The 19,260-nt window shown below is 34.8% G+C and overlaps 1 protein-coding gene across 1 annotated transcript in view; it reads right to left on the bottom strand.

The window, feature by feature from the left end:
* The window catches only part of LOC112935365 (tetratricopeptide repeat protein 6), a 42,780-nt gene that overhangs the window by 762 nt on the left and 22,758 nt on the right, over positions 1 to 19,260 (bottom strand). Inside the window, exons 8-11 of the mRNA XM_072761466.1 lie at positions 13,018 to 13,228; positions 10,011 to 10,163; positions 9,009 to 9,179; positions 290 to 515 (exon numbers count right to left, since the gene is read on the bottom strand). Coding sequence (XP_072617567.1) covers positions 290 to 515; positions 9,009 to 9,179; positions 10,011 to 10,163; positions 13,018 to 13,228 — 761 coding nt within the window. The remainder of the gene's footprint in view (positions 1 to 289; positions 516 to 9,008; positions 9,180 to 10,010; positions 10,164 to 13,017; positions 13,229 to 19,260) is intronic.

The raw sequence follows: 19,260 nt of genomic DNA, 5'->3' as shown, positions 1-19,260 counted from the left end.
TTAAAATATTAAAATAAATCTAAGAAAACTAACTTGAAGAAACAGTATAGTGTCTTTCCTTGAAAAGCTAACATTGTTCATGTCCAGTTTCTCTAATAATCTCAGTTTACCCATGCTCTAAGTCATTCCATAAAGGAATCTATAGTGATGGCATTAATGATATAGAAAAACACTAATTCTTATGTAAGTTTATCAGGACAAACAGACCAATGATTTTTCTTCTTTTATTGTCTAAAAACAAACATATCAACCACTGTGATTTTACCAAAAACTTATAAAATGAAAATACCTTTGCTTAGGTCTTCCTCAGCTAGTTCATATTGCTTTAAACAACAATAGAAGTGGGCTCTGTTAAAATATACTGCAGCCCAGAAGGGACAGCTTTCAACCACATATGCAAAATCTTCTTTTGCTTCTTTGTATTTCCTTAATATTGTATTTGCAATAGCTCGATTCATGGTAGCACATTCATTTTCTGGATCAAACTTTAAAGCCTTTGAGAAGTAGTCACTGGCCTATAAAATGTGAAATTTTAATTGGCAGCTATATAGCAATTGGAAGCACTTTCTGTTCTTAATTTAAAATAAGGACATTGGCATACCAAGGGAACAGTGGAAGCATTTCATCCCAGATAGAGTAGATAAAGAGGTGCACTGTCTGTAGACAATGTAAAAAAACAATAGCAAAACCAGCCATAAATCAGTTTGCTTTTTGTTATCACCATGTGTTGGCAAATCTTAATAATGTCAGTGATAAAATATTACTCCTTGCTGAAGTGAAATGCTCCACTACTTACCCCTCAAATCCCACATCCTTATACAGCACCAAAAAAGGTAAAATATAAATTAGAAAAGGTCATAACAAGATAAAATATATTATAAAATTAACATTTTCACATAAAAGCAGAGTATCTAAGAACTAAAAAGGTAAATGAATTTTCCAAATAAGATTCTAAACCATACCAAAAAGGCTTAATAACTTAGTGATGCTGCAAAAGTTATGAAGAAGAAAGAGAGAGAGAAAAAAAATCAACTTGTCAAGAAGATCAAAGACTAAATTATTCTCTACTGAATAGAGAGCTGAAAAGGAACCTTCAAGGTGTGGTCTGTAGACTGGTTTGGGGGTCTTAGTCTAAGAAATCATTTGCTACACCTCTGTAAAGAGATTAAGTATAGGAACCAAGAGTAAATCATTAGTAACTATTATAACACTTTGACGTGGCTATGACATCCCAGCACATGAGTATATTTCTAGTTACCTGTTTATATTGTGTTTCAGTAACATATTGATGAATAATGAGTTATAAATTTTTTCAAATGGTCTTTCACCACAAATAGCTTTAGATGCTGATTAGACATCCTATTACTCAAAATAGGAATCTTATTTCTAATTCTGTGGTGGTTAAAAATTTGGCTTCTTCTTTAAAACTTACTTTACTCAACGGAAAAGTCATTTTTAACAATACAGGTTGTTCTCTGATTTTTTACCACTCAGTTTTTCTCAACACACCACAATCTTGCTTCTATCTATCTCCGCTATTTTGTGAGTTCTGCTCTTGCTAAAGCTGCAGGTGTCCTCAAGCCCAATGGACATTTTCTAGTTCTTTTCTTTCATGACAATTACATCACATGAACACTCTTGATCTCTCCTTCCTTTGTAAAATTCTCTGTCCTTCAGACAGACCATCTCTGGTTTTCTCTTACCTCTCTGATCATTTTCTCTGTCTCTTTCAATGAACTATTTTTTCCTATGTTTCCAAGGCATTTGACTTCATTCACTTCCATTATGAGTGAAATGGAACACAGGTAGCATGTGGCCAGGAATCCAAACCAAACCATGGTTTGGTTGAATTTCTAGGTTCAAATATTGGCTCTACCCCCTTGTTATCTCTCCACCTTTGGGTGAGTAACTAAAGCTCTTTTTGTCCCCTGTTTTCCCTTCTGAAAATGGAAGTAACAAATAGAACTCTACTTTTAGTGTTGCTTTTAGGTTAAGGGAGGTTACTATGTAAAGTATATACAAAATATCCATATATATCTGAAATATCAATTATTTTCAACTCAATTACTATTGATGATATATCATTTCTTCCCAGTGTCTACAAATGGAGCAACAACGTAAGCCTTAAAGCAATTCTTTGTGAATTTTGCTATCTATGACTTTTGAGAGGAAATTAGATCAAGATTGTGTAACTCATCTCATCTTTGGATGGAACTAGTCCATGTGGCAGATAAGTACAGTATAAGGATCTGTTAAGATGGTGGCAGAATGAACATTCTTGTGTGAAGAGTTTAAAGAGAATTCACTCCTGAACAGAAGGCTGGACTCACAATCATCAGAAATGAGGCAAGGAAATGACTACAGGCAGGGCCAAGACTTTCCTCAAAAAGTAATTTAGGCTTCATTTTAATTAACCAGTAAATGATCAATAAAGGCCAAACTGCTCTACATCACAAAAGCATGACTTCAATCAGGTAGGAGCAAATGCCTACCTCAGCTAAGATAAAAGAATTCGATAACACACAATAATGTGCCTAACTTGAACAATATAACTTCCTAGTATAGCTCCCAAAATATATTACTTAGAAAATAAAAGCCTGCTTATTTAATGAGGTAACTTGAAGTACAGGAGTAATGACTTTGAAGCAATTAAAGGCCAAAGACACTTACTACAACAGTGGCCTTGATTTTTTAATAATTAGTCTAATGCTCTAATATCTGTAATTAATTAAAATCCAGTTACTTTTTTAAAGTTGCCCATAGTTCATGATGCATGCACATAACTCATCTGAAAGTGATCTAAAATTATTGTCACTAACTAATGATAAAAGAAACCAGACATGTATAGATTTGAACCCTCTAGAGATTATTCGATCTGTTAAGGGACCCTTCTTCCTGGGCCTAACTCTTCCTCCAATACAGCTAGAAACAAAGGTTGAGAAGGTAGGAAGCAGGGAACAGGACCATTTTCTCCACAAAGAGGCCTAGTCTGTACTAAAATATAGCATAACCACATAACTATTTGCAAAGTCTGCTTCAAACTGGTAGGGATGTGCACTGTGAAGCCCAAGCACTCAGTATATCAAGACAGAAGACAGAACACATTTTACATGAAGTATTTGCCTAGCTAATGTGTCCCCAGTTCCAGGGAAATAGAACCACACTAAAAATAATAATAATATTAAAAAATAATAATAATAAAAATAATCAAAGATCAAATACACTTTAAATCTAACCAGTTTTATACATGATGCCCATGGAGTTATTATAGGCAAGTTTAAAAGGTGAGAGTCCCCCTCTCATGTGGATCTTAAACATTTATGGGAACAGAAAATTGACCCGGGGCATTTTATTTGTCTTTATCTCATTAACTAACTCTGTAACTCAGAGAAACATTGCTAGGACCAAACCAGAGATGGTTTAAGATTGATGAAATTTAAGGCAATTGACCCTGGCTTGTCCACTTGGGAAAACATTAGTCTACCAACCGTCCACTGAGGTCTGAGCTACAACAATCTCATTCATGCTTTACAGAATTGTACCTTTGATAATTCTCTATCCCAGAATTTAGCTTCACTGCTGAGGTCAACTAAGCTCATCACAGGGCTTGCTGTCCAGGGGAATGATCTAAGTTGGGAAAGAGTAAGAGCAAAACCAAGGCAACGACAGTAGAACACAATGGAGGGCACATACCTGAGAAAAACGATCAAGAAGAAAAACTGACAGAAGTGAGGAAAAGAAAGATATGGTTCATGCTGTCTCTACTCAGGTGACTTGATGGAAGATGACATCTTGAACTGAGAGAGGGTCTATATGAAGAAGAGCTGGAGAAGAGGTAGGAGACAGATGAATTCAGTCTGGGCTCTAATGCACTTGGAAAATATCCAGTTTTAGCAACTGGTGATATATATGAATTAGGAGCTCAGTAAAAAGGTGTAGGCTGACATGTAGTATAAGCCATAGGTATAAATGGGCTTTCTGAGGAAGGAAATGTAGGGAAAGTATGGCTCCAGGTCCTACAGAGCTTACAGCCTAATTGGAGTGAGGAGATAAGAGATCAGCACACAGAAACCATTATGGAAGGACCCAAAGCAGTATTAAATTTGTATAGACAGAATTACATACAAAGCAGTGTAAAGTCAACAACTTGCTTTAAATTCATAACCACGAACCTAAAATGAGAGCTTACTGTTGTCTAGTAATCCTACTACACTTCCTTAGTATGTTGACCCTACTACTCTCTATAATAGTTATTTTACATTTTCTCTTTTCTCCTCAGAACTCCTAGCCACCCTGCCACCGTTTTTAAGTGTCTACCCCACTCTTAGCTGATAACTATACTCATATTCCATAGAGAAAATATAGTCAGTAAGTAGAAATGCTCACTTATCAAAATCTACCTGTCTTGCATTCAACTGTACCCCAACACTCTGCCTTCCCCCATGATGTAATGAATAGTGTCGTGCTCCCTTCAAAGGCCACCACTGCAACTTGCAAAATTTAACTTCAATTCTCAAAGATTTTGATCCTAATTATCCCTGCAACTCTCTCTTGCACCAACAATTTCTCCCTTTCTACTACACTTTTCATTAACATAGGAATGTGAATCAGTATCCTTCATATTTACAAAATAAAGAGAACTCCTTACTCCATGTTAGCTATCATCCTCATTTCACTACTTCTCCCCACAGAACTTCTTGAACCAGTTGAACTGCTCTAATTCTTCGCCTCACATTTCCTCCACAATCCTTACTATTCAAGACTCTGTCTCACTACTGCTGTGATAATGCTCTTGCCAAAACGATCAGTGACTTCTTCCAACCTCTCTTCTTCCTTGACCTCTCTCAGCAGCATTTGACGCACGACATTCTTCCTTTCTTAAAGCGCAATTATTCTCATAATGTTATCATATTCTCCTGCTTTCCTTCTCATCATCGTGGCTGGATGTTCTCTTCTCAGTCTACTTTCGGCATCTCCTCACTGCTTCACTCTTAAATATTGGTGTTATCCCAGAACCTGCTCCATAAAGCCCTCCCTCCTCTACCTACACTACCCATCCAGGCAATCTCAGTTTCATAGAGTCCCACACATATGGTCATACTGATAGAATAATGCTTATGTGAAACTGTATTACATGTGTTTATCACTATTAATATTTTATGGTTTATTTTGTATTTCTTCCTCCAGTAAAAAGTAAGTTACAACAGAAAAAAAGCCTTCTATATCTTGTTTAGCTCTGTACCCTCAGGGTATTATTAATGCCTCATACACAGCAGGTACATCATAAATATATGGAGATTGAAAGAATGAGGAGTTAAATGGAATAAGGAAATATTTGCTGAACTTTTCCAGCAAAATGAAGACAAGAACCGTAGCCTCTTGGTACATATAGATGCCCCAATGATCATTTTCTTAAGAGATATGGCGGCAATATTAAGTGGCACAGGAGGACACAGAGATTGCAGGTCTTGGAAAATGTAAGCAATAAAAACTTTTTTAAATGAGTACGTCATCTTAGAAAGCAAGGGTTGTGAAAAGTTCTGAAAAACACAGAGCCTGTGGTAGAAGTCTTCCCAAACCAACTGGGCTAGAGGACGTTTTATAAAGTCCTTTGCCATAACATCGATGGGAGCACAACTTGAAAAGTTACCATGGCTCATCACCCTGCTTCCCATAAGCATCTCTGCTATTAGTCAAGGAACAAAATTTATCTCATCCAAATGTGAGTAACAGAAAAGTAATTTGCCTGCCTTCATGGTAAAAACAAGGATGAAAAAAATTATAGCTTAATTTTTGAAAAGATAATAAAAACTCACCAGATAAAAAAGTATTGCTACAACACAGATAAAAATTATAACATAAAATTTCAAAATGAACTAGAAAAACGCTAAGGGAGCAATTGCATTTAAGAAAAAATAAATCAGAAATGAAGGATCTCAGAAAAGAGGTGGCCAGGGGCACCTGGGTGGCACAGTCAGTTAAGCATCTGCCTTCAGCTCAGGTCATGATCTCAGGGTCCTGGGATCCAGCTCCACATCAGGCTCCGTGCTCAGTGGGGAATCTACTTCTGTCTGCCCCTCATGTTCTCTCTCTCTCTCTCTTTACTCTCTCTCAAATAAATAAGAAAAAAAAGAAGTGGTCAGGAAGGTATGACATGGGAATGAGATGAAACTAGAAAAAAATTTTTTTTTTTTTTTTTTTTTATTTATGATAGTCACACAGAGAGAGAGAGAGAGAGGCAGAGACACAGGCGGAGGGAGAAGCAGGCTCCATGCACAGGGAGCCTGATGTGGGATTCGATCCCGGGTCTCCAGGATCGCGCCGTGGGCCAAAGGCAGGCGCCAAACCGCTGCGCCACCCAGGGATCCCGAAAAAAAATTTTTTTAAAGAAACTTGATCTATAAAGTCCACGGGGGATAACAGAGATTTCAGAGAACACAGGAAAGATTTATAAGAGAAATACAAAAAAAAAAAAAAAAAAGAAACAAAAACTAAGAGATAAAAAAAATGAGAAAAAATAATTGGTATATAGAAGTCAAAGGGCATCTTATATATAATAACTAGCATTCATTCCCAATGAAGGGAATAATGAAACAAAAAATTTTTACACTGAATTCACAACTTTTATGAAACTTACATATTGAAAATTCCCACCATGTACTTGAAAACTTTGACTTCAAATGGTCAACTCTGAGACATACCTTGGAAAAACTTTTTGCTTAAAATAAAAAATCTTTAGTTATCTTGACCAAATGAAGTCACTGATAGAAGAATGAAAAACAAGTTTGCATCAAAAAAATCATTTTGACACCAACATACAACACCAGAAAATAGCAAGGCAACGCTTAAGACACGCAAGGAAAGAAAAAGTAAGTCAGAATTTTAAACCCAGAAATGCTGTCTTAAGTTGTAAACGCCACCGGCAAACAGCTATGAACATAAAATTCAAGGAATATTGTTCTCCTGAGCCCTTTCTCAGGACTCTGCTAGAGGACCAATTTCAGGCAAGTAAGAAATGAGTGTTTGGGAGGAAAACTGGCAAAAAGCTGATGATGTAAACTGAATATACTTAACTGGAGAAATGAGACTAAAATGTGAAATAAGGGTAACAAAATAGCATGCAAATATTAAGCCCTTTGGCAGTGGAGGGATAATGAAACTCCCAACAAAACGGGAGAACAGGGAGACAAAGTGGAAAGCTGGCACAAGCTGACACTGTAAACTTACACATATTTAAGAATAAAAATAAAAACTTTTTTTTTTCAAAAAAGAATACTATTAACTAAAATCAACAAACAAATGAGAGGGAGGAGAAAGGGAAGAAGAGACTACTAAATGATAATTTTATTGTTGTTTATAGTAGAAAAACTAAAGAAATAAGTAACTAAGAGCATAAAGGTATTTTTAAAAAGGTAACCACTAACACAAAACTGGAAACCTTCCTAAGTATCAGAAAACCTTTGGAAAAAATTAAATACAGTGGACCACAGAATAAAATATATTAAATACATGTGTGTAGAAAATATGACATTATAACAGAACTAAGATCAACCATGCCAACTTTATTATTATTTTAAAATGCTAAGTATTTTCAATTTGCCATCTAAAGCAAAATCTAACCCTTGCTGATAAAACAGACACAAACCTAAAATAAAGGATTCTGAACATTGAAAATAAAGGGAAGGTCAAAGGAATGCCAGGCAAAGGCAAACCAAATGAAATCAGGGGTTACAATCTTCGTATCAGATAAAAGTGAATTTATTCCAAAGAACATTTAAAAGAAACCAAAGGACACTTGTAATGCATTCACAAAGCATATGTCGTGTGTATGAATATCTGTACATAAAATAATAATGTAGCAGAAATTTTTATAAAGCAGAAATTACAAGAAATGTAAAGAAAACTATTGATGTCACACGAATTTTAAGATACTTAAACCTTTCTCACTCCAAAATAAACCAAAAGAAAAACAAGTGTCAATATGGGCTAAATTAAAAACATAACTTATAAGGTAAATCTTATATGGATATTTTTACTTCTTTATCCTTATAGGAGAAATTCTTTTTTGAAAAGGCTCTGGGAGTATTTTTTTTAAGTTGGCATATACAAGACCACACTAAAACTCAATAAACTTCAAAATTAGAAAATATAAAAGCCCTTCCACCTGGACATTTTAAGTGCTCTGTTAATTTTTCTCCAGTCAAAAGGGAAATAACATTTCAAGCGTAACATTTTAGGAAAACAAAAATAAAAAACATTACAGACCGAAAGACATAGGATACTGCTAGAAGCAATACTTAGGGAAATAGTTTAACCTTGACAACTCATCACACTATAAATTAAAGGGTGACAATAAATGAATTAAACTTCTGACTCAAAGATAGACAAGGAACACAATAAATTGAAGGTAGAGAACAAAAGAGTGAATATAAATAAAATGTTAAAGTTAAGTTTGAATTATGTAAATGCATTACAGTTCAAATAAAATAAATTCAAAAGATAAAAAATATCATCTAATAATCCAACACCTTCATTTCAGACATTCTGAAAAAATTAAGATGTTATAAAACCAGAACTAACATCTTTATCTCCTTACTCACTCTCAGTCCCAGGTAACATGACTGAAATTTAGGAAAGGTAGCGAGCGATTAAGGTGAGTGAGATAATCACATCAATGAAAAAGAGTCTTGAAGGAAGTCTGAGATCTGTCTAAGTGGGAGCAAAGAGAGGATTCTAGGCCAGAAGCTGGCAGCAATGGGCAGCAAGGCAATGGCCCACATTTGGGGAAAGTTGAGAACAATGTTTACTGGACAAGGGTCCAATAAACCAGTGTCTAGTAAACAAGTGTTGAAAGATTGATGATAATGAGGAGAATAAATCCACGGAGATGAGAACACTTAATAAGGAGCTCATGATTAGCCTGTGATATAAGGACTGCATTCTGAAATTATACATAACAAAGAAAGCATTTAGCACCAAAAAGAAAATGTTAAGGAAAACTCATTTACCTGGGAAAACTGTCTGTGGTGAAAATAGATATTTCCTGCATTAAAGTAAGCCAATGAATATGTGGGGTTTAGAGAAATTGCTGCTTGATAGTCTTTCATTGCATTCTGTTGTTGACCCATAAACTCGTGAATCACACCACGATTTGTTAAGAATTCTGCTGTAGTATTGATCTGTAATATAATCGTATGAGTATTTAGCATCTGGGAACAGTATTATTCTCCAATTTCATGTATGTAAAAATGAATGTTATGAAATCTACTTGTGGGAAATGAGTAATTTTATAGTGCAAGTGAAACCCCATTAGACCAAATATTTTGAAAAAGGACTCAGTATGAAGTTGATTCAGTGTCAACTCTTTCTTGATTCGTTGCAATAAAACAAATAATCTTAGTGCTTTACTCAGTTCTTTTCCAAAAGATAGACATGGTTGGCCAGAAGCTTATCGGTTTCACTTCATTACACTGGAGAATAAATTAAATAGTTAACATATTTATTTGTCCTAGGTAGTAGCAATTATCCTCCAGTTCTTTCCTTTTTCTTATCTCAAAGATTACAAAATCTGCTGGTTTCTACAGAAACAGAATCCAAAAACTAGAAGAAAAGATTTCTGTCACTGTATACAAAACCTGAGATTTTTATTTGCCATTTCACTATAGAAGAAAATCTGGGGATTTATATTGTTCCTTAGTTCCTTTGAACCCAGAATATTATTTTATTTTCTGCATTCATTTTTTTATTACAAAATAATATTCATGTCCTATAAACTATAGATTGCATCTACTGAGAGGAATCAACATTTATCATGAGTTTGGATTTTGGATTTTAAATGTACTTAGGTCATAAAATTGGCAAGCCACAAAAACTCTTTACTCTAGGAACCTCCTAGAAAACAGTATTTTCCCCTACAAGTTACTTTAAAAAGTAACAGAGAAATTACACGAACCTATTCATTAATGGTGATAATTGATGCTAATGATAATATAATCTAAGTGGATTTTTACCTTTATGGCAGCATTAATGTCTTGAATTGCAGCAAAATTATCACCCATCTGAAGACAGACCACAGCTCTTCCTTCATAGGCTAAGTAGCACTTTGGATCAACCTCTATGGCAATGGTAAAGTGATTCCAAGCTTTCTGGAATTTTCCTTGGGCCTAAAATAATTTTTCATTTACATGAAGTAGAAATTGTCCCTAACATGATAAATGTTTATGGTTTTAAATTAATCAAATAAAGCCTTTAGTAAGGGTAAATTTATATTGTGCTAAATTTAAGCTATTTTAAACAAGGAAGTTGACTGTACTGTGAGTGCATTCAATTGACTAAATTACCTCTAAGTATTTATGCTAACATTTCAATTAGTTAAAATAAATCTAATTGTTACAGCCATCACTTATGCCAATCTTGAACAACATAAAATCATGGCCACCATATGAAACACCAGTGCTCCTGACAATCATCAGCACAAAATTTACACTGAATTCCACACACACAGGCAGATTGTTATTTATTGCCTGGCATTGGATCTCCAATTATATATAATATATATATATAATGAATATAATAAGATAAATGTGTTGAATAAATAAGAGAACAAACTAATGGTATAAAACTTATTTTGATAAATTGTACCAGCATCTGGAATTTTAGAGTCACTATACCTAAATATACTACACCATGGAACCATGGAAAATGCATTAAAATCTACCAATTTTCTGTTTATATAAGCCTTATCACCAACTGGAAAACAAGAAAAAAGGTCAGGAGAAGGGCACTGTTAATTGAAAGACATCCAAGTATTTCCTAGAGAAGACCAACTAGCAACTAAATACCTCAACCCTGTAAGGCAGTGAGTTGATAAATTCACTGAGGTCCAGAGTCTGTTCTTTATTCTAATAGGCTAAAAATCCAACTTGCCAGAATCTCAAAGGCTGAGAAACTGACTCATACTAACCAAACTGAGCCCAGTGACCCTTGTATAAAACTAAATAAGGTAACTCCGCGGGGTTCTGTATCCAGCAAAGCTCTCCCTCTGGGCAAATTATGTGAAAATCAACATTGTCATAGCAAATTTGTTTACAAAACAAAGAATAAGAATATTAAACTGCAAATGGCCTCACAATAAGATATCTGTCATCTGTTCCTGACATCTGTTTTGGCTAACCCTATTATGGGTGGTGCAAGGCACATAGTAGGGAAATTCATAAGATTTTGCTGAACAAATGGTTACTTTTCCCTCTGGAGAGAACTTGGATGAATCTCTCTCTTCTCAGCCCTTTCTTTCCTGATTCAATCCTTCTGCATACTGATGTGTTTCTCAATCTTCTTTCAGGTTGATACATACCAAGTGATATCTTCATAAAACAAAAATCTGATGTAATTGCTTTGATTATTTATAACATTTTTAACTGGCCTGAAAGGCCTTTACCTTCAGTCGTTTTCCAGTTCTCTAGCCTGTCCTACAGCACTCTCTTCTTGTCCATAACACTTCATCCACTTGGCCTCTCTTTCTCTTTCACAAGACTTTCTAGTGGGTTGTTCACTATGTCTTAGCCTCAACTCTTAATACTGACTGCTTACTAGACTTTCACACTCAATTTAAATGTTCATTTCTCAAAAAGAACAATGTCCATTTCTCATTTCCCCTAAAACAAATCTAGGTTTCCTTGTTATAAGTTGTCCTAAAACTTATCCTTTGTTGCATTTATCATGAATATAATTAAATAAATACTCATATGATTGCTTGATACTCATCTCTCTACTAGGTAGTAAACTCTATAAGAAGAACCCAGTATATTTATATATATATATATATATATTATATATATTCACTGCTGTATCCCTAGGCCTAGAGCCCTATATTTTGGGCTCAGTAAAATGCCTACTGAATGCAATGAATGATGACATTAACACACTTTATTGGGTTGCGGTCAGCTCTCAAAACTTTGGGAGTCATCCTGTCTCTTCAAGTTGACTTTGCAAATTTCTACTATGATCCAATAATGGCTAATTTTATGTTTAAGTCTCAGAGGGCATTCTTATTTCCCTTATTAATGAATTCTTGGGCCTACCTCATTATAACCACCAACCCTAACATTCACCTCCAATATTATTATTATTAGATCAGCCAAACTCATTTTCAAATTTTAAAAACTCAACTTTAATTGTAGATTATGAACAAGAAATTCTGCAAATTATGATAATTTGAACACATTTTTTGCCCATAGTCCAAAATTTTAAATATTAAAAAAGAAGAAAAATTAAAATTGCTCAATTCCTCTTCATGGAAAATATAGCATACTTAAAATATAGCATACTTAGCATTTTATTCCAAGAAAGGCATTACATATTTTATTAGTGCAAATAGGTTGGTGAGTGTATGGGCCAGGTCAGAGTATTCCAGAAATCACTCAGAGACCTGCTCGGTAACAGAGTAACACTTTCCCATCTTGCTGAAAGGACAAACGCTTGGTCTTTTGCTTTCCCTGCAAGTTCTTATTCACTGCCCTTTGTAAGATGACCTAAATCCCTGTGTAGTGGTTGTTTGACCCACTACATGGCTAAAGTCCACTTCAAAGTTTTCCTCCAGTGTTTATTCTCTCTAGCTTTTCATTAATTCAACAGGACAATATCTACAGGGCCCAAGTATAAGGTAGTGAAACAAATTAGCCACATTCTTATCCGTGAAATTCATCAGGCAAATTTTAAAGGCTGTCTGTAAGTATGTGAGTAAGGCAAGGCCAGGTACAAGCATTAAAGAAACCCAGGTTCAAAGAGTCCTCATCTCACTAGCACACCAGGTCCCTGGGTGTGGTTGCCAGGCAGGTTCCCTGTAACTAATAAACTCTTGCTTCCCACTGCTGCTCTGATAATGACAGTAAGGGAAAGGTAAAATGTATTTAACCAAAGAAATAATATGTATCCCAATCACCAGTAAAGAACCAAATATACTCTTTCCCTTGTCCAAAAGGTGCTTTTGTAGACTAAAATGTTGTTATATGATGTTACCTGCAAATTATAGCCTAGGCTAATTCTGGCTTTTATATATGTTGGATTAATGTGCAGTGCTTTCAGAAAGTCCTTCTGTGCTTGTTTGGCGGCTTTATCATGACCATATTCCATGTAAGAATTTCCCCGTCCAACATAAGCATCCAGAAAACATGGATTAATTTTAATAGCCCAGGTGAAGAAATCAACAGCTTCTTCAAATTCTTTATTTCTGAAAATAAATGAAAATATTGATTCTTCCTGGTGAATGTTCTAAGTGCTTTTCTATATATAATTTATCCATGAAGATTTGCACTGACTCTTATTTTTAAAAAACCTTTCATTTTTATTATCCATCATAGGAAATAAATTCATATAACCTAAGAAAGTCTGACAGGGTTTTTGAAGACTTTTATGAAAGGAAAGAGGGAGGTAAGAACCATGTTTATAACAGAATTTGTTAGGATGATATTTTAGAGTTCTTTTTTTCAGAACTAAGCATCTGAATGGCACTCCTGAATTTGTTTTTAACAGCTATCAGTGGCCAATACAGAAAAACATATACTATTATTGATGAAATGCACCATTTAAAACGGATTAAATTAAATGTATTTATGTATTTAATATTTCCTTATACAATAAAAGGAAGCAAAATTTTATCACACAGGAGGCCTTACTTCAAATCTTTTATAAAGGCAAATGCTTTTTGTGGACACCAGGAAAGAACAAGAAAAAAGTAAAATTCATTTCATTTATTAGCTTGTGGATATATTTGACTAAATGATAACTCTATCTCTCATCCTTAATTATTCTCTTTTGGTGGGGTGAGCGCTAGAGAATGGGTCAGATATTAGTTCATGGGCTGAGAGAGTCACTTTCTGCTTTATATGCATATCTAATAGTTATATTCAGTCTCATCTGATGTGGAGAATAGGGATTTTTTAAAAAGCTGGAACAAGGGAGTTACTAACATTAAGTAACTGCTTACTTACTAGGTGTTGTGCTAAATGCTTTACCTATGCTATTTCACTCAATCCCTCCAACGATTCGTACGCTAGTTATAATTTTCTACGTTTTATAGGTTAAAAGAAAATGGCTCAGAAAAGTATGCACATAATAAATAACACAGTAAAAGGCATAGTGAGATTCAGCAGTATACATATCTAGGATTCAGATGGGTAAACCATAACCCCAAACTTCATGCTTTTCCACACAGTCATCTTTACCTCACATTCTTCACCTTTAACATACCTGCAGTTGGCACACAAGATCTGATATCCCAATGGTGTAGTCAGAAGAAAGGCCTGAAGATCAGACCTAAACCTGAATGTGCAAATTAATACTAATTTTTCAAAATTGTTATGAGAAACAAATGAGCACCTGTGAAAACCACTTAGCAAGGAAATCTTCAATAAAGGTTATCATCTTTGGGCACCTTGGTGACTTAGTGGTTGAGCATCTATCTGCCTTTGGCTCAGGTCATGATCCCACGGTCCTAGGATCGAGTCACACATCAGGCTCACTCCAGGGAGCCTGCTTCTCCCTCTGCCTATGTCTCTGCCTCTCTCTCTGTCTCTCTCATGAATGAATGGATAAAATATTTTTTAAAAAAGTTATCATCTTCCTCTCATCCTCTTCATGACTTCTGCCTGTGTTCTCCTCTAGGATTTGGATGGATTCTTGTTTCATATTTAAGTCTTTCATTCATTTTGAATTTATGCTGCTTTGTAGTGTAAGAAAGTGGTCCAGGTTTCATTCTTCTGCATGTGGCTGTCCAGGTTTCCCAATACCATTTGTTGAAGAAACTGTCTTTTTTCCATTCAATATTTTTTCCTGTTTTGTCTAAGATTAGTTGACCATATAGTTGTGGGACCATTTCTGGTATCTCAATTCTGTTCCATTGATCTGGGTCTGTGTTTGTACCAATGCCATACCATCTTGATGATTAGGCTTTGTAATACAGTTGGAAGTCTGGATTTGTTTTTTGTTTTGTTTTTTATTTTCCGAATTTCTTTGGCTATTTGGGTTCTTTTGTGGTTCCATACAAATTTTAGGATTGTTTATTCTAGCTCTGTGAAAAATTCTGGGGGTATTTTGATGGGGATTGTACTGAATGTGTAGATTGCTTGGGTAGTATAGACATTTTAACAATATTTGTTCTTTCAATCCATGAGCATGGAATACTTTTCCATTTCTGCATGTCCTTTTCACTTTCTTACATAGGTGTTCTATACTTTTCAGAGTACAGATCTTTTACCTGTTTCATTAGGTTTATTCCTAGGTATCTTACTGTTTTTGGTGCAATTGCACATGGGACCAATTCCTTGATTTCTTTTTCTGCTGCTTCATTATTGATGTATAGAAATGCAACAAATTTCTGCACGTTGACTTTATATCCTGCAAGGTTGTTGAATTCATGTATTAGTTCTAGCAATTTTTTTATGGAGTCTTTCAGGTTTTCTACATAGAGTATCTGTCATCTGCAAATAGTGAAAGTTTGATTTCTTCCTTGCTGATTTGAATGCCTTTTATTTCTTTTTGTCATCTGAGTGCTGAAGCTAAGATTTCCAGTACAACATTAAATAGTAATGGTGAAAGTGAACAACCTTGTCTTGTTCCTGATCCTAGGGGAAAGGCTCTGTTTTTCCCCTTTGAGGATGATATTAGCTGTGGGCCTTTCATATATGACCTTTATAATGTTGAGGCATATTCCCTCTGTCCCTACTTTGTTGAGGGTTTTTATCAAGAAAGGACGCTATATTTTATCAAATGCTTTTTTTTGCATCTATTGACAGGATCATATGGCTCTTATCCTTTCTTTTATTAATGTAGTGTATCACATTGACTGATTTGCAAATATTGAACCACTCCTGCAGCCCAGGAATAAATCCCACTTGGTTGTGGTAACAACTCTTTTAATATACTGTTGAATTCCATTAGCTAGTAATTTTATGGAGAATTTCAGCAACCATGTTCATCAGGGATATTGGCCTGTAATTCTCCTTTTTAGTGGGATTTTTGTCTGGTTTTGGAATTAAGGTAATGCTGGCTTCATAGAATGAGAGTGGAAGTTTTACTTACATTTCTATTTTTTTGGAACGTTTTGAGAGGTATAGGTGTTATTAACTCTTCTTTAAATGTCTGGTAGAACTCCCCTGGGAAGCCATCCAGCCCTGGACTCTTGTTCTTTGGGAGATTCTTGATGACTGATTCAATTTCTTTGCTGGTTATGAGTTTGTTCCAATTTTCTATTTCTTCCTGATCCAGTTTTAGTACTTTGTAAGCTTCTAGGAATTTGTCCATTTTTTCCAGGTTGCCCTATTTTTGACATATAATTTTTCATAGTATTCTCTTATCATTGTTTGTATTTTTGTGATGTTTCTTTCCCTTTTCATTCTTGATTTTATCTATCTGGGTCCTTTCTCTTTTTGTTTTGGTAAGTCTGGCTAGAAGTTTATCAATTTTATTTCATTAATCTGTTCCATTATTTTGTTGTTGTTTCTATATCATTTATTTCTACTCTAATCTTTATTATTTCCTTTCTTCTGCTTACTTTAGGCTTTATTTGCTGTTCTTTTTTAGCTCCTTTAGGGGCAAGGCTAGGTTGTGTACTTGAGACTTTTCTTGCTTCTTGAATTAGGGCTATACTGCACAGTATACTTCCCTCTTAGGACTATCTCTGCTGCATTCCAAAGGTTTTAGACTGTTGTGTTTTCATTTTCATTTTCTTCCATGTATTTTTTTATTTCTTTCTTAATTTCCTATTTAACACATTCATTCTTTAATAAGATGTTCTTTAACCTCCATGTATTTGATGTCTTTCCAAATTTTTTCTTGTGGTTGACTTCAAGTTTCATAGCACTGTGTTCTGAAAATATGCAAGGTATGATCTCGATCTTTTTGCATTTGTTGAGGGCTGATTTGTGATCCAGTATATAATTTATTCTGGAGAATATTCCATGTGTATTCTGCTGCTTTAGGATGAAATATTCTGAATATATCTGTTAGGTCTGTCTGGTCCAGTGGGTCATTCAAAGCCATTGTTTCCTTATTGACTTTCTGTTTAGATGATCTGTCCATTTTTGTAAGTGGGATGTTAAAGTTCCCTAGTAATGTATTATTATCCATGAATTTCTTTATGTTTATTATTAATTGATTTATATATTTGGGTGCTCCCAAGTTAGGGGCATAAATATTTATATCTACAGAAAGTAGAACTCACAGCCAGAGATTTAATCAATACAGATATAAGTAATATGTCTGAACTAGAATTTAAAACAATTAGGGCAGCCTGGGTGGCTCAGCGGTTTAGCGCCACCTTCAGCCCAGGGTGTGATCCTGGAGACCCAGGATCGAGTCCCGCATCAGGCTTCCTGCATGGAGCCTGCTTCTCCCTCTGCCTGTGTCTCTGCCTCTCTCTCTGTGTCTCTCATGAATCCATAAATAATAAAAAAATAAAAAATAAAACAAGTAGCCGACTTGCTTCAGTGGAAATGCTTAGGGTCTCCCTACTCCTCTGCCATCTTAACTCCTCTACCAGCCCTAAAGTTCAATGAGCACTGAATCTATTCAGACTAAGTAAATACTTATTAAACCTTAAAGCTAGAAAGGGACCTTGAAAGATATCTAGCAAGCTCTTCAAAGCTGACAATGACTGAAAAACAATTCCAGAGAAGGTGACATTGTAAAAATCAGAGACTTCCCAGACCCCTGTACAAAGAAAGAAAGGAAGAACTACAGAAGTAGCAATGTCCTTTTTTTGAAGGTGTGAATATCACACAATATCCTAGATTGAAGCTCTTGTTAAATAATCACATGGCAGTTAAACAACAGAAGAATGTGGTAGAGTATCTATGTTATATCAGGATACATATTCATCAAGACATAAATTATTAAGCATCAATTACAAATATAAAAGCATATTAAATGAGTTTTTCTAAAATAAAAGGTGTTTTTATAAATCTAAAATACTGTGATCACTGAGGAAGGTGAGTGATTTTTATCCCAGTATCCATAACTATGGACCATGTGCTGAGTGTGCAGGCAAGGCCACGGACACAAAGGCCCACTGCATCTTCCAAATTAATCACATACATGACCAGATGTGCCCTACTGAGTTGTACAAATAAATCATAAATACCTCCCAAAACTAAAGAATGTGGCTTGTAGAGTCAAAGATTCAAAACTATCTTATGCAAATGTAAAGATAGTAAAATAGATGTTCTGGAGTAAAAAGTGGGTAAGACAGGTAACTCTGAGTAAATCAGGTTCTCCCTCTGTGGATTTTTTTTTTTTAATCTGAAGGTGGCTTTCTCAAAGAGATCTAAAAATTAACTCTACCATAACACTCTTAGTGACCAAATTGGACAACAAGTAGGATATTCAGTCTAAGGAATGTTGTCTCCTAGCAACCACAAGAGTGAGAGCCAGAGATATACAAAGGCATACTTCAAACGTCTGCAACCCCATGAGTTCAAAGATCAAAGTCCTAAAATTTAAAGATTTATTCCTTTTTTTTTAAATTTTCCAAATGGGAAAATTTTCACTTGCCCCACTATAAGACATCAATAATGAATCTCAGTACCTAGAAATCATGCTGCTGTGGTATAAGTATGTTATAGCTTATCTTGAAAAGCAAAGATACTTTTCCTGAAATAAATATAACCAATCACTAAACATTCCTTATTGCTAAATTCAGTAAAACTCAAAACACATGGAATTGGAGTGTGAGTTATCAGGGCTTTATTGTCTATTTAAATTCTACTTTTATTAAAGGACAATAGAGATTCCAGTCGGCTGATGAAAGTTGAGTTATTTGGAATTGCAAAGCAGTATCAGCTTAAGGAGGCTCCACCATATATACCCAGTGATTACATTTCATAAAAGAGATCTGGAAGTGACACAGAAAGAATTTTACCTTCTCTAATAGTTGCTAAGCATAGGAATGAGGTTGAGAGAATTTTGCATTCTTTTTTTTTTTTTTTTAAGAGAATACAATGACCTCAGACTTTTTGGTCTGCACTCAACCAACAAAATAAACACATTAGTCATCATTATTCCATCTCTTTTTAAGATTAACAATTGCCTAAAGAGATGAATTGTATAAAGGTTCCTGGATTAACAAAGACAACTGTGTGACTATGTCTATATAAAATTAGTTATCTGAGACCCATTTAAGCTTTTTAACTCAATGACAGTTCACAAATACCAGTTATTATTTTTTTAAGATTTTATTTATTTATTCATGAAAGACACACAGAGAGA

Source organism: Vulpes vulpes, chromosome 6 (assembly GCF_048418805.1).
Source record: "Vulpes vulpes isolate BD-2025 chromosome 6, VulVul3, whole genome shotgun sequence".
NCBI lineage: Eukaryota > Metazoa > Chordata > Mammalia > Carnivora > Canidae > Vulpes > Vulpes vulpes.
Note: the sequence above shows the minus strand (reverse complement) of the source record. Positions and strands in the feature narration are given on the sequence as shown.